This window comes from Alosa sapidissima, chromosome 19 (assembly GCF_018492685.1).
Source record: "Alosa sapidissima isolate fAloSap1 chromosome 19, fAloSap1.pri, whole genome shotgun sequence".
In the NCBI taxonomy this organism is placed as follows: domain Eukaryota; kingdom Metazoa; phylum Chordata; class Actinopteri; order Clupeiformes; family Clupeidae; genus Alosa; species Alosa sapidissima.
Genome location: NC_055975.1, coordinates 1,697,139 through 1,720,108, shown reverse-complemented (window position 1 = coordinate 1,720,108; position 22,970 = coordinate 1,697,139). Strand labels below are relative to the sequence as shown.

At 42.7% G+C, this 22,970-nt stretch overlaps 2 protein-coding genes across 5 annotated transcripts in view; one reads left to right on the top strand and one right to left on the bottom strand.

The window, feature by feature from the left end:
• Positions 1–75: 75 nt before the first annotated feature.
• Positions 76–22,910, top strand: kdm1a (lysine (K)-specific demethylase 1a). 4 transcript variants are annotated; one of them, XM_042073461.1, is made up of 22 exons: positions 77–179; positions 1,006–1,042; positions 1,653–1,937; positions 3,801–3,966; positions 6,386–6,519; positions 8,015–8,093; positions 8,212–8,304; positions 8,569–8,675; positions 9,015–9,096; positions 10,034–10,128; positions 10,632–10,649; positions 11,236–11,378; positions 12,756–12,846; positions 13,289–13,423; positions 15,130–15,203; positions 15,373–15,484; positions 15,683–15,815; positions 16,569–16,756; positions 18,339–18,453; positions 18,563–18,690; positions 20,849–20,995; positions 21,937–22,910. In XM_042073461.1, the coding sequence occupies exons 2-22, from the start codon at positions 1,013–1,015 to the stop codon at positions 22,120–22,122; spliced, it is 2,541 nt and encodes an 846-aa protein (XP_041929395.1). In that variant the 5' UTR covers positions 77–179; positions 1,006–1,012; the 3' UTR covers positions 22,123–22,910. The 4 variants fall into 4 exon arrangements, with proteins under 4 accessions (XP_041929396.1, XP_041929395.1, XP_041929393.1 ...); XM_042073459.1 differs by having other exon boundaries at positions 78–179; positions 3,798–3,966; XM_042073462.1 differs by lacking the exon at positions 1,006–1,042 and having other exon boundaries at positions 76–179; positions 3,798–3,966.
• luzp1 (leucine zipper protein 1) overlaps positions 13,076–22,970 on the bottom strand; it is a 72,025-nt gene continuing 62,130 nt past the window's right edge. The window contains exon 7 of the transcript XR_006025574.1: positions 13,076–13,106. The gene's annotated coding sequence lies outside the window, so the exon portion shown is untranslated. The remainder of the gene's footprint in view (positions 13,107–22,970) is intronic.

Below are 22,970 nucleotides of genomic sequence, written 5' to 3'. Positions count from 1 at the left end.
TCATCCTCCTTACACAATTTTGGCAATGTGTTGACGGACGACAATGTGAGCCAATAGAGTTCTTCCCTGAATTTACAACCGCCCTATCTCCCAAAGAATAGTCACATTTCATTGGTTAATCCATCCTTGTAGAACCAGTGGTTGTTTCCTTTGTGCAGATCGGTGCGGACCACCAAGAGGTAAATACATAGCGTTATTTTGAACAAAATACTGCGGAATATCGAAATCAGTTTGTGTAGAAACCCTGTGTGTGTTTGTACGTGATGCCTATATTCCATTGTTTGTTGGATAATATGTTATTCGAATAACTGTTAGGTAACGATCGCTAACAGTTAGCCAATCCACAACAAAGCATGCCGGGGACCTTTGCGCATCTCTAATACTGGCTAGCTTTAGCTATCGACCGTCCACAAAACAACATTGGTATGCTATGCTATACTAAGGGTAGCTAACGTTAGGTAACGTTATGTTTCTTCGTACGCTTTGTGGTCCAACACTCCTGACTGCATACCAAAGTGTGTTTTAGTATGTGCTATTCAAATTATATTAGGGTCTCATTCATTTTTGTTCTCAGCGTATGAGTTATAGAGTCAGCTAAGTATCTAAGTATAGCTAGTAATAAACAACACAGCAAGGTGTCCAGCTAGCTAGCATTAGCCTGCTAATTGAGTCAGACATGTTGTCTTCTGAAAGCAATGATCCCAGCCTTGTCTACAGGATGGATTGTGAAGATTTTCTTTGTCAATTTACGCTGCATCCGATATAAATTGACTGTCCGACAATAAATGAAGAGTAGAGACTAGCCAATTGGCAGTAATGAGTCACAAAATGTAGTCAATGTAGTGACCTAACTTGGCGTACCCTGGCGTGCAACTCCGGTGTCTGACTTAACGGTGACTGTCGTTAAGACATGTAAAAGTGAACTTCCCTTACCTGCTGTCACCCCTCACCGGGTCTGTGTTTTGTTCTCATTACCATGTTTGTGATTCTGTCTTTATTTCTTAGTGATTGAATGGATATTACCAGGTGCACGGACAAATGGGTAACGCATGACATGGCTATTGTACTGTGCAGCTGTCATCAGTTTGTCATCATTGCACATTTTCCAACGCATCCGCATCCTTGAAAGGTTGCGGGCTAGCAAGTTTTGCTAGATGACGGAATTTGGACTGTTATGCTGCCATAAACTATTTAATATAGGCCTGTTTTTGAATTTGGCGACGCAGTTCAACATCAAATAATGACCGCTAAAAGGCTTACGTTTCAAAACTTGCTATACTCGTTGTTATGGAGCACAGCCAACAGCTGAAGGCAGTGTCAAAAGCGCTAGCTTTTCACATACATTCATCCTGATCACATTTGTTTAAAATATGTTAAAAATGAATATAACAGACGGAAAACACCGTGTTCATGCTCATGATTGTCATTTTGATGACTGAAAATGTAAATATATAGATTGGCTGATTTTCAAAGTCCAGTAATTAACAACAAACTAAGTTATACATAATGTAACTCAGCTATAATAACACTCATAGGTCACCATGGAAGTGAAGTGCCCCTCTTCACTGAAGAATCATTTACCAGTTTGAGCACTGTATAGGCCTAGGGTCATACAGCATATATTTATGATTTTTTGAAATTATTTTTCTCAGGAGAGGCCTGCATCGTCCTCCATGATGCTGTCCAGTAAGAAGTCTGACCCAGGCTCGTCTGCGTCTGCCTCCAGCATGGCGGCAGGAGGTGAGGGGGCTTCCGAGACACCAGGTGGCCCTCAGACAGGGGCTGTAGCCTCTGCCACACCGGGCCTCTCGGATGTTAAGAAGAAGGAGCGGGCTTCCCCCAGTGGTGAGCCTGGTGGGCCCCCCATGCCTCATCCGGCCAGTGCAGGGGCCCAGGATCAGGAGAACAGGAGGACCAGCCGACGCAAGAAAGCGAAAGTAGCCATCTCATATCTCCTGCTTGCACTTACACAGAGGGAGAATCTTCCTGTCTCTTTTTCAGACACAGACTTCCAGCATAGAAAAAAAAAAGATCAAATCACTCCTTGTTATATATCAAAACATCTCTCTCGCGCGCATGCTCGCACATAAAGAGAGATGGTGGTAGAATCTTCCTGTGCTCACAGACACTGACATAGATCTAAAGTAGAAGTAAAACTCCATCATTGACTGTTTCCATAAACTCCATATTCCGATTAAGGTCCATATTCTGGTTATGTCAATATTCAGAATAAGATGTTTTCATGTGCATCAGAAAAGAGAATCTTACCATTTACATGTTAATGGGCATATTCTGAATAAAGCAGTAACCTGCTGTAGAAGTAGGCTAGTATCTGCATCATGACATCTTAATGGTCTCTGCCCCTGAATTTCATTCATGATCACAAAATAGGTGAATTTGGCCTGATTAAAGCTGCGATTGTTTTGCAGTGAATAGAGTCTGGTCACTCATGATTGGGATTATTTTACTAGCCAGCATGGTGATGGGTGTAGAACTTTGAAATCATTGGTCCAGCTTAACCAACATTGATCAGATTCTTAACGTTACTTCCTACTTCGCCTAAACTTTACGAACTGACAATAAACAGCATCGTCAGTCAGGAAACGATATATCTGGGCATACCTTTGCTGTAAACAAATTAGTGGACAGTTTGCAGGCGTTGCTTCTACTGTTTACCCCTGTTTAGCCCTTTCGGTTTCGAATCTATAGCTCATGCCCTCTTGTTGCTTGGGCAGGTAGTCTGCCGACCGGGGGTAACACTAGTGAACTATCGTGTCCAGACTAGTATCTCCCTGAAAGGAGATCTAATGGCCATGGGCATGGAATATCGGAATTTTGTTGTAACAGTTTAAAATGTACTTGCCAAAATACATTAATACAAATATTTACATGCAGAATTGGTGTACATTTGGTTATTAGCTTTACTGCTTAATTGAGTAGCCCAGCTTTCTTTATTCATTGCCCATTTATTCACATTATTTATATAGTAAGTCATGGAAATTATTTTTTTTGTTTGGGAAAGTACATTTGACTTAGACTAAGAACCCTGTACAGCCTACTTTCACCCATTTATACATTCCATCAGGATATTTCAACTTTCAGGTTCCAACTAATGTGTTTACATGCCACAATTCCAGTTAAAAGAGGCATATGCTAGGGGTGTTATTCCGGTTTTAGTATTCAGAATATGAGCTTAATCAGGTTATGGCAGCTGGAATAAGGTGTATACATGACTCAGTTGGAATATTGTCATTATTCCGAATAAATCCGGAAACGTAGTCAATGTGGTTGTCATGAAGGATATAGGTCTTTTACACACTAAAGGACCATGCATACTGTGGATCATTGCCTTGAGTTCATACATAGGTTTGTATCACAAAGGCAATATTGACATGTGATTTCCTTTTTTCAAGTTTTGTTTTTCGCAATTACACTTTTCCATCAGATCCGTGTGTATTCTGCTGCCAGAATAGATCTCTGTCACTCTAGTCAATGTTTGTTATTCCACAAGTGTAGCGTTGTGCTTGGTCTGTTTTTTTTTACAGGTGGCGCTTCTGTAAGCTGTGTCACTGTCAGATCATCCTTGTTGCAGAAGATGTACTGAGATATGAACACGATATGTAAACATTAAACAGAATATCATATGTCAACTAGAAAGCACAACTACTTAACCTCTTCTTTTTTGCCGCTAACAGGGGCTCAAACAAAGGACAGGGAGATCCTCTCTGCTGATTAGTGTCTCCTATCAGCTGGGCCAGAGTATCGTTTTAATGGTGCTTTCATTGTGCCCCCTGTTGCAGGTGGAATATCGCGAGATGGACGAAAGCCTCGCCAACCTCTCGGAGGACGAGTACTACTCAGAGGAGGAGAGGAATGCCAAGGCAGAGAAGGAGCGCAAGCAGGTCATCCCTCCCCCAGCTCCTCCTGTGGAGGAGGAGAACGACAGCGAGCCTGAGGAGCCGTCAGGTGAGGAGAGGAGAAGAGAACCTCCTATCGGTCGTCTCCACACTCATTGGTGGAGCCAGCAGATTTCCTTCGGTCCTGAAACTGCAAACTTCTCTCAGTGTGACATCATAAGTCAGTCTGCTTTGGTAGTTCTGTTGTGTTTACTGCTGTGACAACCTGTTCCGTTCTGTTCTGTTCTCTTATTTGCAATTGGCTGTTGCTGTTAGTGCTATGTCAGAACCCTGTGCATAGAAGTCTGTCTTTATCCGCAAACGATATACTTAGTCCTGTTTATGCAGTGTGACTGGATTCCCATATGTGTAATCATGGCCGGGTCTAGAATGGGATTGTCGGGGCCCAAATGTGTCTTCTGCCCCACCTAATATGTGGCCGACTGACTGAAATTGCGTCCAAATTCACACCCCTCCTTCTCGGTTGTATTGCTCGTGGAGACTCGTCACACATATATCCCACGCATATCATGTGAACTAGCAGAACCAGGGCTTTCCAATGATTTTAGCGGCAAGTTGCTGTAAGGACGGTTCGCGAGGAACTTAACGTTGAATTTACATGAAATTAAATCATATTTGCATTCTGCACACCCATTACTCTCGGTGAAATATCTCATGAACTCTTCGCTTCACACACAAAATAAACAGCAGACCTTACCGGATATGAAGCATGCAGGTATACAATAGGTAGTGTATGAATTGTAAGTATAAGAATAAGTAGTGTACTAGGAATTCGGTTTTGAAATTGCGGCATTCTACATGGTTTCCAACTTTGGGCTAAAATTCTAATGTAAACTATTTATGTCAGTACATGCATTTTTGTAAATTGCTTAGCCATAGAGTATCCTACCAGCATGATTCATATTGCCAGATTCCAGATCATCCCTACCTAAAGGCTGACATAAGGCATATGAATATATTATCACATCATACTTTCCCAGCTATGGGTAGTCCAGACTGTCTTGAAAAAATATATAATATATATGTATAGATGGGTAATAAAAAATGCTGGAAATTATTAGGGCCGATATTTAGCATTTTTATAATAATTTGTATCGGTCATTTTTTCCACCGATAAGCCGATATGGAAATGGATAAAGAATGAAACGCGCTACTTTGTCTGTAAAGCGTCTCTCACTCCCTGAATTTGCTACTCTGTGGTCAAGAGCATTGTCCCGCCCACTACACCGTCTGATTTGTTAGTTAGCACGAATGCAGCCAATCAGGATCGAAGACTGAACACAGACAAAGTTTAGGATTGTCACTGAGGCAGACTGGGCTTCAGCTGTAGCCTACGGAGATATTTTTCGAAGGTAAGGAAGGTAGCCTACTTTGCTGAAGTTGCAGAGAATCACAATCATCTACACTGAAGTTACAAAAACACCACTTTGTAAGCTATTGTCTATTTGATCCGGATCAATTAGTAAAGCACCCACTTCCTTCATTTAGCGAATTCCCGATTGATGCACGTTACTGATTCTGTTTACTAGTTATCCCACAAACTTGGGTGCTGCGCGTCGGGAGTTCTTTGCCTCCGCCTCGTTCGTTAATTGTGAATAACGGGACACCTCGGCGGACATAGTACAGACAAGTCCTAAATTATGCGATAGCGAACGTCAAAAGTCTAATTGCTCCTTTTTGAAACGGACTGTAAGAAAAGACTACATGCACCCAGGGCCAACCGTAATTTAATCCGACCTGAACAAAATCGCGTCCTGAGCTGGCTATTAACGTGCCTTTTAGGCTCTCAAAAGTGTAGCTTATAGCCTACACATGGACACAAATTGCATGCTTAAATAGCCTAAGAACTATTTTAAAACTGTTTTGTTAAACTATTCAACCGTAACACTTGCCATCACGCATGCACCTCTCCCTCTCCCTCTCGTGCACTCACACACACGATGGCAAAGCATCCTCTTTGTGTCAGGTCCCTTAACAAGCACATAGCTCATTGTGCAGGCCTACTCTATGAAAATAATTGCTATCACTGACAATTGTGTATCAAAAGAAGAAAGAAAAGTTTGCATAATTAAATGATTTTGAATGAAACTTTTGCAGCATATAGCCTTTACTATCTACCCCCCTTTTTGACAACTGACATATCGGTTTTACATATCGGTTATCGGCCTCCTGTTTTGGTAATAATTGATATCGGTATCGGCCCTGAAAAAACCACATCGGTCGATCCCTAATACAGGGCCAAAAGACTAGAAAATGGTTCAGTTGTTTCCCTGCGTCAAAAGGGTGTAATTAATGACCAAAGCAAACAAAAAAAATAGAAAATATTGGTATCAACAGCATTTATTGGCCAAATTGTTATTTTAAACATCGGTTTACACCCAGATATTCGCATCCCTGCTCTCATTCTGTCACAATGTTCCATCTCCACCGCTTCTCATCTCTCCCGCTTGTCTCTGACTGTCCTACAGGTTTGGAGGGTGCAGCGTTTCAGAGTCGCCTCCCGCACGACCGCATGACCTCCCAGGAGGCCGCCTGCTTCCCAGACATCATCAGTGGGCCGCAGCAGACGCAGAAGGTCTTCCTCTATATCCGCAACCGCACGGTACGCCTCCAACCTCACAGCGCCCTGGCCTGCCCAAGGTTTTTTCCCATGGTCACATAACGGGAGTTTTCCCAAGGTCACATAAGCTATTGTGGGTCACGTAACGTAAGGTCACGTAACCTTGTGTTAATATGAATAAGTTTAAGAGTAATTTCATTTTTTATACAGGCTGCCACCGTATAGTTATGAGCAGTGTTGAGGGATAACAAGTAACGTGTTACTGTAATTTAATTGTTTTATTGGGTAAATTGGGTAAGGTAACGCATTACAATTCAAATTTCAGTAATTGGTGACCGTTACTGAGTTACTAATTGACTTTCCATAGCAGTGGAGTAAGTAATTTTATCTTAATTTAAGAGAAGATTAAAGATTTAAGACAATTTAAGGTAAATTTACTTACTCCACTGGCAGATAAATGTAGGCCTACTTGTTTTTATGTCTTAATTATGACCGCCGCGCAGCGAAGCGGTCATATAGGTTTAGTCAGATTTTTTTTCTTTTTTTTTTTTTTCTCTTTTTCGCATGTCCAAATTTCCGTCAAGGATTCCCGGAAGACCGGGGTACACGAAACTTGGTGGGCATGTAACCCCATATGGATAGCATGGAACCATCGTTTTTCGTTTTGATCTGTAGCCCCCCCCGCTGTATTGGACCCCCCGAAAGGAGGGTAGGGCAGACACAGTTTTCTGTGAATATCTTGAGAACCGTAGGGCCTAGGATGACCAATTTGTTCCGTATGTTTGCCTCCAGGGGTCATGTTAACCCATTCCATGTGCACACATGTGCATAAACAGATACGCACACACATACATTCACAGTAATCATACGTATGACACATACTCACACAGTAGACATATGTACGCATGCATGCACATGCACAAACACACATACGCAGGCAAACACACAAGCACGCACACACACACACACACACACACACACACACACACACACACACACACACACACACACACACATAAACATAAACATAAACGTGTACACGGCCTTTCAGCGTGATTTATTTTTGTGGAAAGAATGTGCTGGACTGGGCGGCGGTCATATTTTGTATCGCTCTGCGGTACATCTAGTTTAATAAGATTTTGACTTATTTTAAGAAAGCTCAAAGTAAGTATCTTTATACTAAAAACAATACTAACTAGTTTTTTTTAACACTTAAGATATAATTTTTTGCAGTGATGATGTAGCCTGCACAACTTTGTTCATAATTGAAGAAGTACCTAGTAACTTCTAACTAATAACTTTTTTTGAGTAACGACCCCAACACTGGTTATGCGTTCCACCTGTTTCTGTTAAATTGTTTGTTTGTCAAGCTCAGCCTGAAGGTTAGTGATAGTTAGCTCCTCTACTTCTGAGAGTGAGGTGGCTTCTTAAAAGCACTTGTGAGAGAACACATACTGTTTTGTATTTGTGGGTCTCCTTGGTGCTTTTGGACTGTGTGTGTGTGTGTCTGATGTGTCTGTCTGTCTCCTCGGTGCAGCTCCAGCTGTGGCTGGACAACCCCAAAATCCAGCTGACTTTCGAGGCCACTGCTCAGCAGCTGGAGGCTCCCTACAACAGTGAGTGGCCATGATTGCTTTTGCAGCTTGTCTCTCTGCTAGCACTATGATGTCTCTTGTGTTGAGGGGGTTTCCATATCTCATCTATGCTATATGCTATGTTTTCTTCTGGACTCAGGTGACACCGTCCTGGTCCATAGGATTCACAGTTATCTGGAGAGGCAAGGTCTCATCAACTTTGGCATCTACAAGCGAGTCAAGCCCCTGCCAAGTGAGTTGTATATAGAGTGTTTGTGAGCATAAGAATCCTTAGAAATGAAAAACTTTTGAACCATTGTTACCGTGGTAAATGAAGTCTCAGGGTTTTTGCTGATGTTGCCTATCTATATTTATTTGTGTGTAAGGAAGCTTGTAAATTTGCAATAGTGCATTATGACATGGAGAGAGTTTATTGGTAGCAGTGGTATTATGCCTGTAAAAGGCAGTAAAAGCCTGATCTAAAGCTTCTTGTCTAACGGCCTGCATCCCTGCACAGCTAAGAAGACGGGTAAGGTGATCATCATAGGTGGAGGGGTGTCGGGACTTGCAGCTGCTCGCCAACTGCAGAGCTTTGGCATGGATGTGACAGTGCTGGAGGCCAGGGTGGGTAGAGGTCACACATGACATAGCTTCTTATGATTGTATAACTATGTGGCTTGGCTTTATTATTGCCATTATTTTTTATCATTTATACATTTGAGCCAACACATGCTGATAGTTTGTGGTCATCATTTCAGTTTGTAAAGGTTTTAAGATTATTATTATTAAAGTTATTATGGGTTGTCATTAGTTTTTCAATTGGTCGGTAGAAATGGTCTTGTGACCAGACCAGTGTCCTGTGTTTGTTCTGTGGGAATAATGATGGGGAAAAAAATACAAATAAAGTTGGGTTTTTCTGACTAAGTTGGAGACTAATTTTGCTACCTGCTTTTTCTCTGGTAGGACCGTGTTGGAGGGAGGGTTGCCACGTTCCGTAAGGGGAATTATGTGGCAGACCTCGGTGCCATGGTGGTGACTGGGCTTGGTAAGACAACATGATGATGCAGTCCTTGTAGCGGTCACAGGCTAACAAGGAGTTAGTCAGTTTTTAGTCAGAGTTTTTTTCTTCCATATTTTTTTTTCTTAAGTAATTTTGTGTCGATGATTCCCGGGACACTGAAAGACCGGGTTGCATGACTGTTGACTGTACCCCCCCTGAAAGGAGGGTAGGGCGGACACAGTTTTCTGTGAATATCCCGAGAGCCGTAGTGCCTAGAAGGGTTACATTTTTGTGTATGTTGGTCTCAATGGGCATCAACCCATCCCATAAATGTATAGTTAAAAAGGAAAAAGCAAAAACGAGGCGTTTTAATCGCAGGTATCTTTGGCTGACACACATACACACACAGTAGACATGCAGGCATGCACACACACAGGCACGCACGCATGCACAGACTCACATGTATGCACACGCACACAGGCAAGCACACACGTGTACACACACACACACAAACACATACACGCACGCATGCACAGAGACACACACACACACACACATGCAAGCAGGCACATGCACACACACACATAAACACATACTCACACACTCACACACACACCTCCCATTACCCACACACACACTCACAAGCGAAAACACACACAGACAGAAGCACACAATACACAAAAGCAAACGCACAAATGCACACACTCATTTACATACACAAAAGTTGCAAGAGCAGGAGATTGAGTAGGAGATGGAGACAAATTGACAAGCGTGGTTTATTTTTGCGGAGAGAATGTTCAGGACTGAGCGGCGGTCATATTTTGTACCGCTTTGCGGTACATCTGGTTTAAGAAATTTTGCTTGCTACTGTATAAGTTCCCCACCAGATGGTGCTCTACACCACATAGACGGTGCTGTTCCTGCAGTCAGCCCTGTTGGTCTAGCATTGGCCTTTACTTACATTCTTCTCTCCCTGGCACAGGTGGAAACCCAATGGCTGTGGTCAGCAAGCAGGTCAACATGGAGCTGGCCAAGATCAAACAGAAGTGTCCACTCTACGAGGCTAATGGTCAAGCTGTGAGTACAGTATGGCTGCATCTGTGTGTGTTTGTTCTTGAATTGTCATCCTCTTGGCCTGTGCAAGTTGTTGAAGGTTCTGCTGGCTGATTGCAGCTGTTTAAGTCTTCTTTTCTCTCTCATTCAATTTATCTCGTTGAATATTGAATGGTGAAAGTTTAGCATTTAGTGACTTCCAAATTTAAAGGATGTTTCATTTTAAGACTTTGTTGTTTGCACGGTCCAGTCCTTACATCCACAACCACCGTAGTGCTTGCTTGATATTGTCAGTAAAGAATGTGAGTGTGTGTTCGGTGCGGTCCGACGATGCATCTCAGTATTAGGATCTACTGATGACCCTTTTCCTAGTTTCCTGTTTCAAATGGAGGTGTTCACATCCTCCTTCCATCTATGCAGCCCAGTAGCATGGGGAAGCCTGAATAGACATTTTTAACTTTTGACCTTTGAAGCCCTGTCATGTGACTATCAGTGTTGTAATTCTCTCACTCTGTCTCTTTTTCAAGGGGGAACGCTGCACCAGTGTAAGTACTCATTTACTGAATAAATCAACTACTACTGCGTTCTCTTCAGAAGAACAGACACACACACCATTAAAGAATGTGGGCCCATCCTTTTCCTGAGATACGTCATTGCTTTTGATGCTCATTATTACTCTTACTACTACTACTAGTACTAGTACTACTATTACTACTCATGTGTATGGGATCTTGTGTATGTGCTCCTATCCCTGTTACTTTGAGGGACTGTCTGAATGAGGGTTAGTGCAGTGTAGGAAGAAACATGGTTGGGGGTATAGAGGCTTCCGGAAGTGCTTGTATGTGGTATGTGTCTGTCAATTAACAGAAGATTGCCAATCAATGTAACAACTGCTGTAAAAACCTTGGTTGTTAATGAAGCCCAAATCTAACCTCTGGAGGTTTTGCCTGACTGAATGTTTGGTATTTGAGATGACAACACTGTAGGTTTTTGAGAAGGACTTCAACCTGGAAGTAGAAAAGCCTGATGGAAGGTTCTAGAGTGTAGACCAATAATTAAAATTGCATTCAGCTCTACACATGTATGGTTTCTCTTTCTTTCTTTGTTTTTTACCTTTGTATTTGGCCCCAGGTGCCCAAGGAGAAGGATGAGATGGTGGAGCAGGAGTTCAACCGGCTGCTGGAGGCCACTTCCTACCTCAGCCATCAGCTGGACTTCAACTTCCTCAACAACAAGCCTGTGTCCCTGGGCCAGGCCCTGGAGGTGGTCATCCAGTGAGTGGGAGGCCCATAGGAGCCTTTTTCAACGCACTTTCACCTTAATTCCTGTCACTCTACCATATTCTATTAACTCCATTTCTCTTTCTCCTTAACTCTTGTCACTCTAGCCTGTTCTATTCTGTTCTGCATTCCATTCCATTTCCATTCCACTCCATTATAGACAGAATACCAGCTGAGATCATTTGGATTGATTGTTTTTTTAATCAGGGCAGCATATTTTATTATTAGTTAACCTTTTAAAATGATATCAGATTAGTAAACAGAATGTGCCTTTGAAACATTGGATGAATGGTTGCTGATAATGGGCAATGTAGATATTGCATTAAAGATCAGCCATTTCTTTCAGTCATTTACAACATTAATAATGAAAACAAGGACATTTCTAAGTGACCCCATACTTTTGAACAGTAGTGTATATTTCACCGTGAAGGCCTTGCACGATGCACACAGGCATACATGTTGGGTTGTATGGAAAACAATGGCATACATGTTGGGTTGTATGGAAAACAATGGAATATAATGGAATACAACCCACCACACCACGGCAGAACCCTTTCACCACCGCTGCAGCTGTTCACTGATCAATTCTGATCAACTCTATTTAACTTTATGCCATTCTTTAACCCATTTCTATTTCACATCAGCACCTGTACTCATTTCTATTTTATTCACCTCATTCAGCTCCTTTTTTTTTCCTCCTCAGTTCCAAACTTTGTATGCCGTTATTGTATGGAAATGGTTTGGGCATTTGTCTTTTGACATGTGGTTCATTCTTTATAGCTTGACTTGAGAGGTGCCTGCTCTTCTTGTTAGGGTTTTTAGTGATGAGGCCCCCTGCTGACCGCATGGAATTCTTTGAAATAGATGGACCTAATGCACACTGATTGTGATCGGTTGACTTGTTAGATTGATTGCTTGAATATCTGCACCTGCTGTCTGACACTCACATGATACCCTGTATACCCTGACTCACCACACACCTGATTAACTTCCTGAAGAAGGCTAGACGCTAAAATGCGGTGAAGGACTATGGTCTATAAACATGTAGATTTTCCCATTAAACCTTTTAGCCTATAGACAAGTGCCTTGGATTTTGGAAGATTTTTGCTGAATTGCTCATGCTCCTCCACCAAGGAGCACCGTCTTGGCCACAATACCATTAGTTCCAAGAAACTCTCCAGATCTACAGCTTTCCACACTGTATTCTATTTTTGCACACTCTCTATTCTACTCATTTCTATTCCTTCAATGCAATTCTCTAGTCATCTCCCCTGACTTCCACTCCACTGCCTGTTGAGTTCCTTTCCCAAAACTTCATTGCTCTCCTTATCTGCAAGCTCTGGTCTGATGTTGCTGGGCGCCTGTGTGCAGGTTACAGGAGAAGCATGTGAAGGATGAACAGATCGAACACTGGAAGAAAATCGTGAAAACTCAAGAAGAGCTCAAGGAACTCCTCAACAAGGTACCTGAACTGTTCTTACACTACCTTCACTTTCTTTTGTTTAACTATGGTGCCTAAGAGTATTGCCATGACTTCGCAACGGGCTGGAGCACCTGCACCATACGCTGGTGACCCGGGTTCAATTCCCGCCCTGTGGTCCTTTCCGGACCCCACCCCGAGACTCTCTCCCACTCGTTTCCTGTCATTCTCTCCACTGTCCTATCAAATTAAAGGCATAACCCCCCCCCCAAAAAAAAAAAAAAAAAAAGTATTGCCTTGACCTTAATTCACAACACTTCACAACTAGGTATAGTATTTGTAAGGGTCCAGATGAGCAGAGACTAGGGACTTTTTATGGAATGTTGATGACTTATATTGGTGCTCCTTTTCTTATCTCCATCCCTCCATTTTCTCTCCATTCCTCGCTCTCTCCCTCTTCTACCTCTCTGTCCATCTGTCTCAGATGTTTGCCACTAAGGAGCGGGTGAAGGAGCTCCATCAGCAGTATAAGGAGGCCAGTGAGGTGAAGCCTCCCAGAGACATCACAGCTGAGTTCCTGGTCAAGAGCAAACACCGCGACCTCACCGCCCTCTGCAAGGTGAGACACAAGCTGCCACAGCCCAATTAGTCCCTTATCGTTAAGTCAAGGTGGCAAAGTCTAGTTATGATTTTTGTAATTCTCCATGTGTGACTGTATTTATCCAATAATTGTGGCACCTGTCTTTTTATAAAAAAAAAAAAAGACATTTCTGTTTCACTTCAAGGTTGGATTTTTTCCTCATTGTTTTCATTGTGAGATTACAATACCAATAGATTATTTTTTAATGCCTGTTTTTCATCAACTTTACCAGGGGTGCCAATAATTCCAGGGGGCAATGTATATTGTAACATTTGTATTAAATTCAATTCAGTCCCAAGTATGCTCACTACTTCTACAGGTATGTTATCCAGGCAGTGTGGCAGTTTAACAAAAGCAGCCAAAAGTCTTTGAATGAAACCTAGCCAGCCATGAAGAAGAGTCTTTGGTCTAAAATTGATCAGAAGTGTTTGAATTCGGCCTGGCCAGCAATGAAGAAGACCCTTTAGTCCAATGTGATCAGACAGCCTGCTGAATTACCAGGCCCTTTATCTAAATGTGTAGTGCCATACCAGAGTGCTTTAGGGACATTTTATCCATTCCTCAGTCTCGCACACAAACAAAAACACACTTTTTTGCACCCTTCTTTCTGTGAGAAGGGCTTCTGCACCTCTGTCAGAGTTGTTTACGTTTGAGTGTTTTATTTTTCATAGCTCTGCCTCCAAGTGGAACCATAATTATTAATGGAGCACTGAGCCATGTTAACGTGCCACGCAACTATTTATACCTGCACTCCGCATGGTCCATTTCCCGCAAACTAATCTCTCCCTGGTCTTCAGGAATGTGCACGTCAGAACAGCAGGAAAAGGGGATTGGTATAAAAATTGAGGACTAGTGCAAGAAATAAAAGGGGGGAGGGGGCCAATTTGTCAACATTCCATCTCCCACACAGTCCCTCCAGCTGTGTTTGAGATCCATTAAAAGCACTTATGTTGTTAGGCAGATAATTGGAAGTGATTAAATAAAGGCATTCTTTGTCACAAATTCCCCTCTTCAGCCTTATTTTACAATGGCGATTATGGAGGAATCCCTGTCTGTCTGTGCATGGCTCTTGGAACTATTAGTGCAGTCAGTCAGAGGCCTGCCTCTTTGGATTTCTAGTCCATGAGCCCTTGTTGAACTGTTGTCCTTAGTTTTACTGTTGCAGATCATTTTAGACACATAGCATACTATAGTTCATTTCAATGAAGGATGTAAAGATTGAACACCTCTCTCTCTCTCTCTCTCTTCTCTCTCTCTCTCTCTCTCTCTCTCCCCCCCCCCCCCCCCCTCTCTCTCTCTCTCTCTCTCTCCCCCTCTCCCACTCACATCTCTGGGACCTTCTCTACACACCTCTGGAGTCACATCTCTGGCACCATCTCTCTCTACACACACACACGCGCTCACATTCTCTGAAGAGTGATGGGATATATGATGGGATATATTACATTGCACAAATATGTTGTTTTTCAGTGTGTGTGAAACATGTTCACCATAGTGTGCAGTAACTGAAACCAGAAGTTCTCTGCATCAACTTTGTCTGAACAGGGCGTGCAGGAGAGCTCAGGGCAGCCCTGTGTCAAATGAGTGGTTGTTAAGAATGTGTACTAGTGAATCTTTCCTCTGTGCTCTGTGGGCTGTCTGCACTCTGACTACGCTCTGACTCCATGTGTGTGTTCTCGCCCCAGGAATATGATGAGCTGACAGAGATGCAGGTGAAGCTGGAGGAGAGACTTCAGGAGCTGGAGGCAAATCCCCCAAGGTGTGAACCACACACACACACACACACAGAAGCTAAGAAGCGTTGTGCCTGAGCTGTTCTAAAATCCCTGGAACCCACGGCCTCTTGGGGCTTATTGCTCAAGTCTAGGACATGACATTACGAGTCTTAATGTGTTTGTTTGTAATGTGTTGTTGATTTGTTCCTGCAGTGATGTGTACCTGTCATCCCGTGACCGGCAGATCCTCGACTGGCACTTTGCCAACCTGGAGTTTGCCAACGCCACCCCACTCTCCACCCTTTCCCTCAAACACTGGGACCAGGTACTGCCCTGCACTTCTTCCCTAGGGCACAGTTCACACACTCTGGGTGGAGCACTTTCAGCCTGTGTTCTTTGATGAGCCTGTGTCAAACTGTTGCTGTTGCTAATGACTTTTTGTCACGCATCAAGGATGTGTATTTGGATAAAGGCTGGAAAAGTCATATGTGTGTCTCTCTCTCTGTCTCTCCCCCACTCTCAGGATGATGACTTTGAGTTTACAGGGAGTCACCTGACGGTGCGTAACGGTTACTCATGTGTCCCTGTGGCTCTGGCTGAAGGGCTGGACATCAAACTCAACACGGCCGTACGGCAAGTCCGCTACACTGCCTCTGGTGAGTTCAGGTCCCATATTACTCAGCTTCATGGTCTGTGTGTGTGTGTACGTGAGACAGGGCATACAAACTGCTATTTTGAGGGTGCATTATCAACAGCATAAGGTGAATAGCTTCTTGTCTTTCTGGTACTGTGTGCTTAGCAACGAGTCTCTAGCAACACAATGCAAATACAGTCGTTCATTAGACTGTAAATTTGGTGGTGTCCCTTTTATATCTGTACATCGTGTAGGCTACACTCTCATACATTACATAAACAGAAAAAAGAAAACCCCAAAAAACTCTTAGATCCACTGTTTATTTTGATTGCACAGAACTTATCTGTGACATGGGGGGGGGGGGGGGGGTTATGTGTTATATGTGATATGCTGTATGAGGCTGTGTATGTCCTGCATGTACATTAACATCAGATGCTGCTGTCTTTGTTTGGAATGTAATGATGTGTGTGAAAAAGAATATCCTTATAGGACAATAAAAGACTCTATGCTAAGCACAACTTACATGACCCTGTACAGTTTAAAATAACCGAATAGGGATATAAATGTTTGTGTACTAGTATATTTCGAACGGTTAACCAATTATTTGACCATCCCTACATATACCCCTAATACTAAGTGTTCATCATACATGGCCCATGGAAAAGTTTCTCACAAAATGTGCACACACACAAACTTACACACAGTGAGGGACAGGGACTACTGACTGATCTAAATTCTCTTGCTCCTTATCTTGTTATTTATGACCTGTGTGTAGGTTGTGAGGTGATAGCGGTGAACACACGCTCCACCACTCAGACTTTCATCTACAAGTGTGACGCGGTGCTGTGCACGCTCCCATTGGGCGTGCTCAAGCAACAGCCGCCTGCTGTGCAGTTTGTGCCCCCACTGCCCGAGTGGAAGACTGCAGCCATCCAGAGGATGGGCTTCGGAAACCTCAACAAGGTACATACGACACACACACATTCACACACATGCACAGGGTACATATTACACACACTTTTTACAGCCACATACTGCACACACAAAGGAACACAGCACAGAAACTCTCTCTCTCACACTCTCTTACACACACACACACACACACACACACACAGACACAGACACACACACGGTATATGAGGCACATATTACAGACACTCATTATGAACACCTAAGCTGCATACGATCAGTTAACCAAATCACACAGGTAACCACTTGTTTTGTTTTGTTTTGTTTTGACCATTTCCAAACTGTTAACCATGCTTTTTGAGTGTGATCTTTTTGTGGTGTCATCACCATTCATTGGCCTACTAAAAGGCTACCCACCAGTGTGTTTATCATTATTTAAACCACCAAAATCTCCATAAATATAACTATAAATAAACCAATCTGGTACCAAACTGATGGATTTAATTTTACCATACACAACATTTTCTTGAACCCCTTCTAGACGGTTCAAGCAAGGTCTCCACCCCATAGTCTTCAAAACCATGTGTGAAACACTATACTTATGTTCTAACCACACACATATATACAAGGTAACATATCTAAACACACACTACTGCTGTGTTGCTGCGAGATGCACCCTTAAGCTGATGATCTCAGGATGTGCCATGCTGTGATGAAGTAGTTCCTTCCCTTCCTGGCACCCTATTTAATGCAGAACCAAGACAGCCGTGAAAGTTAACAACCCCATGAATGCAAAACACACAGCAAAAAGAGCAGTTGAAACTCATACTGTGTCAACGTCACTAACACCCGCAAACCAGCCACACACGCCGAGAGCCCCTCCCAGTAGTTCTATGCCTCTGATTGGTTGTTGGTCAAGTACGTACTGTAGCTTTCTGACGTGGGTTGAAGGAACACTGATCTGTTGGCTGAATGAGTAGAAGTTACAGCATCATTTGGGACAAGGTCACCTGTGGACCAAACTTACAAGCCCTCTCCACTAAGAGTCAGCTGACCTGATGTAATAGCGTGTGTGTGTGTTTGTGTGTCTGTCATTTTAGCAGGGTCGGATTTGAGTCCTCCACACACACACACACACACAGACATACACTCCAGAGCATCATCAGGGGGAGTGCATCACCCTCTGCGGTTCCTCATCGCTCTGATTCGGATGCAGCAGAAAAATGCTGCAGTATTATGCAACCCTGCAACCCTCCTGGGCTTTGACCAGCAGATGGCGCTCAGCATCAGACATGAGCCTGGCTGTGTCGCCACTAGCTGCTCTTCAGTATTGAAAGCAGCTGGACTAGGTCTGCCATGGCTATTAAGATGCTAAGTAGAGTGTTTTAAAATAGATTAAGTGGATAGATAAAAATTATAGTAACATATTTCACGTCACCTCAGGGTGAGCTCTGAATTTGTTTTCCGTATATGATAAACTCTTGTTCAAATTCAAATATTTAACACAAACAAATTTGTTCTCATGAGTCAGTTTTTTAACTCTTGTCTATTTGTAAACAGTTTGAGGGAGAAGGATGTGTGCAGTTTCCTGGTTAAGTTAAGTTAAGGTGGGTGTATGTGTCTTCCATTCCTGTAGGTGGTGTTGTGCTTTGACCGTGTGTTCTGGGACCCCAGTGTGAACCTGTTTGGCCACGTGGGAAGCACCACGGCCAGTCGAGGCGAGCTCTTCCTCTTCTGGAACCTCTACAAGGGTGAGCTTCACTTCTGGAGACTGACACGTTGTTGGAATGTGGTGGGGGGGTTTGTCTGCCTCTGTGTGCAGTCACCACAACTCTGTCCCCTATTTTTGTCCCTTCCCAGCTCCCATCCTGTTGGCATTGATGGCGGGAGAAGCGGCGGGCATCATGGAGAACATCAGTGACGATGTGATCGTCGGCCGCTGCCTCGCCATCCTCAAAGGCATCTTTGGCAGCAGTGCTGTCCCACAGGTGAGTCAGCATGAGTGGGCTGAAAGTCTGACATTGAGCTGACTGATTTAAACTGATGCTCTTCCTGAAGGATCAAAGAACCTTTTTCCAGGTTTAGAAGAACTAGTGCAGTACCCATTCAAACATGCTATTTTTGTAGAAAACCCGTAGCCCAATTATATGCCTGCAGGTAGGCCTGCTTTAAAAAGATGATGGGGAAAAACATCATTCCAGCTAAGCTTCAATAATGAATACTGAATTTTTATATTATAATACACAAAATTTAAGCATGGCTGCATGACATTTCAAAATTATGTAAGCCTAACATAACAGCTGTTTAGAGTTAAGGCTATATGTTTAGCCTATTGAAAAACTTGATGATGGAGAAGACAAACCATTTTGTCAACCATCATCATATATGAAATTTACAACGATGTGACTCAAAAACATTCTCTGGTAGCCATTAACCATTACGCTCGTTTAAATTTGGGACCCTCCAGAATTATTGGCACCTTGGGTAAAGTTGACTAAAAACAGGTATAAAAAATAATCTTTTGATGATTCATTATACTCTCACAATGAAAACAATGAGGAAAATTCCACCCTTGAAGGGAAGAAAATTTATTGAGAAAAAGGAAAATCTCATAAAAAAATTATATATTTTTAACGAAAACACGTTGTTCACAATTATTGGCACCCCTAGAAAAATCTTATATACAAAACCTATTTTCTTTTCTAATTTCAACTTATTTAAGTTAATCAGAGTGTCTGTGAGCTCTCAGAAGTAGTTCTAAGTAGTAGTTTAGACTCTAAGTAGGCTAAATCCTCTAGTCATTTTTCAACATCAGAAAGACAAGAGAATACACTAAATTTAAATGAAAAGAAAGTGTGTTGACATTTGTAAGTCAGAGAATGTCTATACAAACTAGGTACTTTGTTGAAAATGCCTATATTTATAGTTAAAACAATGATTACATGGTTCTAATCAACTGGAAATGTGACAAACATGCTTGGACAAAGACCCAAAGTTATTTTGCCACCACGTACAGTATGGAGGATGGTAAAATAGGCAAAAAATTCCATAGGAACCACTATTGGAGAGTTACAGACAAAGAGGTCATCTTGGGGTCACCAAGTCCCCCAAAACATCTTCAAAAGTGACCTCATTGCTAATAGCTTATTTAGATGGCATGCTAGGTAGCAGTCACTGTCCAGTCCAGTCACTTAATTACTAATGTAAACGGCATTGTAATAAACAATGTAATTACCAATGTAAACAAGTTACTAAATGGTACAGTGAATTTGTCTGGAAGTGTGGTCTATTGTCAGATGAAATGAAAATTGCAACACGTTTGGTGTGTTTGGCATATATATAAGAATGACTATACTGAAAAGAATCCCATACCTAATGAGAATTCTGGTGGATGAGCTGTACTATTGTGGGGCTGTTTTTATTCCCAAAGGCCTTGGGAATCTAATTAAGGTGCATGGCATCCTGAACAACAAGAAAAACCTGAACATTTTCAAAGGAAATCTGTCCATCTCTAGCAAGACACTAAAGTTGGTCATGATGGATCATTTATCATGTCAATGAACCAAAACAATTGTCCAGATCAAAACAAATATGGTTTACTGAAGACAAAATCAAGCATTGTCCATTGCCATCTCAGTTCCCTGATCTAAACTCAATAGAAAAAAAAAGTGGGGTGAGTCAAAGAGGAGAATGCACAAGTGTGGACCTACTAATCTGGACGATCTGGGGAGATTTTTAAAGACGAAATTAAATGTCTTGCTTTGTATTCTCAAACTTTATGGGGGTGGTCATGGGTTAATATACAAGCTGTTTTATTGGCAAAGGGAGGCTAAAGAAGGTATTAAAAGTAGGGGTGCCAATAATTGTGAGCAATGTGTTTTCGTTAAAAAAATATTTATTTCTTTGAGATTTTCCTTTTTCTCAAAATAAATTTGCTTCCCTTTTTTTTTTTTTTTGTGAGATTACAATAAATCACCAACAGATTATTTTTTATACCCGTTTTTTTTAATCAACTTTAGCAGAGGTGCCAATAATTCTGGAGGGTACTGTAGATTATACTCCATGTAGGTCACTGCCACTGTGCGTGTGTCTGTGTGTGTCTTGTGTCCTGAAATAACTCGTTGCTGTGCCCTGTTGCCCCTGCAGCCTAAAGAGACGGTGGTGACACGCTGGCGTGCTGACCCCTGGGCCCGCGGCTCCTACTCGTATGTGGCAGCCGGTTCCTCCGGCAACGATTATGACCTCATGGCACAGCCAATAACACCTGGGCCGGCAATCCCAGGAGCATCACAGGTACATGCAGTGAGACCTGAGCCAGCACTTGGCTGTGATAAAGAAGTTTTCAAGTACATTACAAACACTATTATTCTAGTCAATTACAGTTGAGTATTGGGCTATACATATAGGCCTATCATGAACTGGATATGTCCACTCCAGTGGGATGATGGGATGATGACCTGGTTTATTAACTATGGTGGGTGCAGACGTTCTCACCATTGGAGATTGGCTGATGGTTGGCTTTGGGTTTTTTTTTTTCTCTCAACTTGATTACATGAGGATTTTGTTTTTACTGTACTGCAAATGCAACTGTCTCTGTCTGAGTCTGCAGCAATGATCCCACGACAACCCATTATTGGGCTTGGCTCCTCATCACACCAGCTTATTAAGCACCCCCCCCCCCCTCCCAAATCTGCCGCTCCAGACCACACAAACATGCAGAGGAGCCACCACCATGACGTGGTTTTAATTTCAGGGGTGGGGGGCGAGGTGGAGTTCCTAATGAACAGGGCTCAGCTTATTTATGTGTGTGCTGTGCTGAAGAGTGGGGACACTGCTGGCGTAGAGCTGTCCCTCCGAGTTTATTTGTTCATTAGTGCCGACTGTAAATCAATCATGAATAAGCAAGGAAGCGTGTATTTAGTCTGGGAGCTATAAGATGGTGTTTTTTGTTACAGGATAGGTACATGCATGCATCGGGGATTGGTACTAGTGTATTGTGCATTATCATCCTCCTGCTTCATAAGAGATCTTCTACATCTTACACCTTTAACTTAGAAAAATGGCATGTGGTGTTTTGTCTGTTTGTCGGCCCATGTGGAAAGTTCATGTATGTCCTAAAACTCTCTCTCTCTCTCTCTCTCTCTCTCTCTCTCTCTCTCTCTCTCTCTCTCTCTCTCTCTCTCTCCTCTCTCTCTCTCTCTCTCTCTCTCTCCTCTCTCTCTCTCTCTCTCTAGCCTGTTCCACGCCTCTTCTTTGCAGGCGAGCACACCATCAGGAACTACCCAGCCACAGTGCACGGTGCCCTGCTGAGCGGCCTGCGGGAGGCCGGACGCATCGCTGACCAGTTCCTGGGCGCCATGTACACCATGCCACGACAGGCCACACCCACAGCCAACCCACAGCCTGCCTCTAGCATCTAAACCACTCCCACAGTCATGTCTGAATGTCATCATAGGATTACTAGTCAGATGTATGTGTGTGTGCCCGCCTGCTGTTACAGTGTGTGTGTGTGAATGAGGGCCTGTGTGTGTGTGTGTGTATAAACACTTGCCTTCTATGATCGCCAATAACTGATGGCTGGTCTGCCAGCTGAAGAGGTCAAGAGGAACTCAAAGGCAGTCTGCTGACCTTTTTTCACTATTCTTCAGATGCCCTGGTCTGTCTGTCTGTCTGTGTCTGTATGTCTGTCGTTCTGTCTAAGAAGGAGAGGTGACTTGACCTCTCTAAACTGAGCCGTCTACCATGTTCATTACAGCATTAACACACACAAACACACACACACACACACAAACAACCATTTCCCACAGCAAACAGAAGAGGGACTGAACTCTCTGCTCTCCAAACTGGAAGCTGCACTCACTTCATGGACATGTTCTTTATTTTTGTACTGAGATTATGTTTAGTTGCTCCACGGTGATCAATAGTGTATGTTCCAAAAGGATGTCTTCTGAAGTGAAAGCTTCTACAAAACGCTTCTGTTGCAGAGCTAGATGTAATGTCAAGATAAAATAACTAGGTAATGTTTGTAGTCCATGCAGATAGTTTTACTTTGTGAAAATATATTGAAGTCTAAAGCATAGATTTGTGTTGCCTGCTCTGTTTGCAAGCTGCTTGTTTTTTTTTTCTGTTTTTTATTATAGTTATTGTCATTGTGAACCTTTTTTTATATTATGGAAAGAATTTGTTAATTAAAAGATGTAATAAACAAGCTGTGTCTGTGTGTGTTTCGCCGTGAGGCGTTAGTCAATAAGACAGAGCCAAGGAGGTT

Coding starts and splice junctions, on each gene's coding strand:
- kdm1a (XM_042073459.1), top strand. CDS start 1,013: ATGGATATTACCAGGTGCACGGACAAATGG. Junction 3,967..6,385: donor CGAGCCTGAGGAGCCGTCAG/GTGAGGAGAGGA, acceptor ACTGTCCTACAG/GTTTGGAGGGTGCAGCGTTT. Junction 11,379..12,755: donor GCCCTGGAGGTGGTCATCCA/GTGAGTGGGAGG, acceptor GCCTGTGTGCAG/GTTACAGGAGAAGCATGTGA.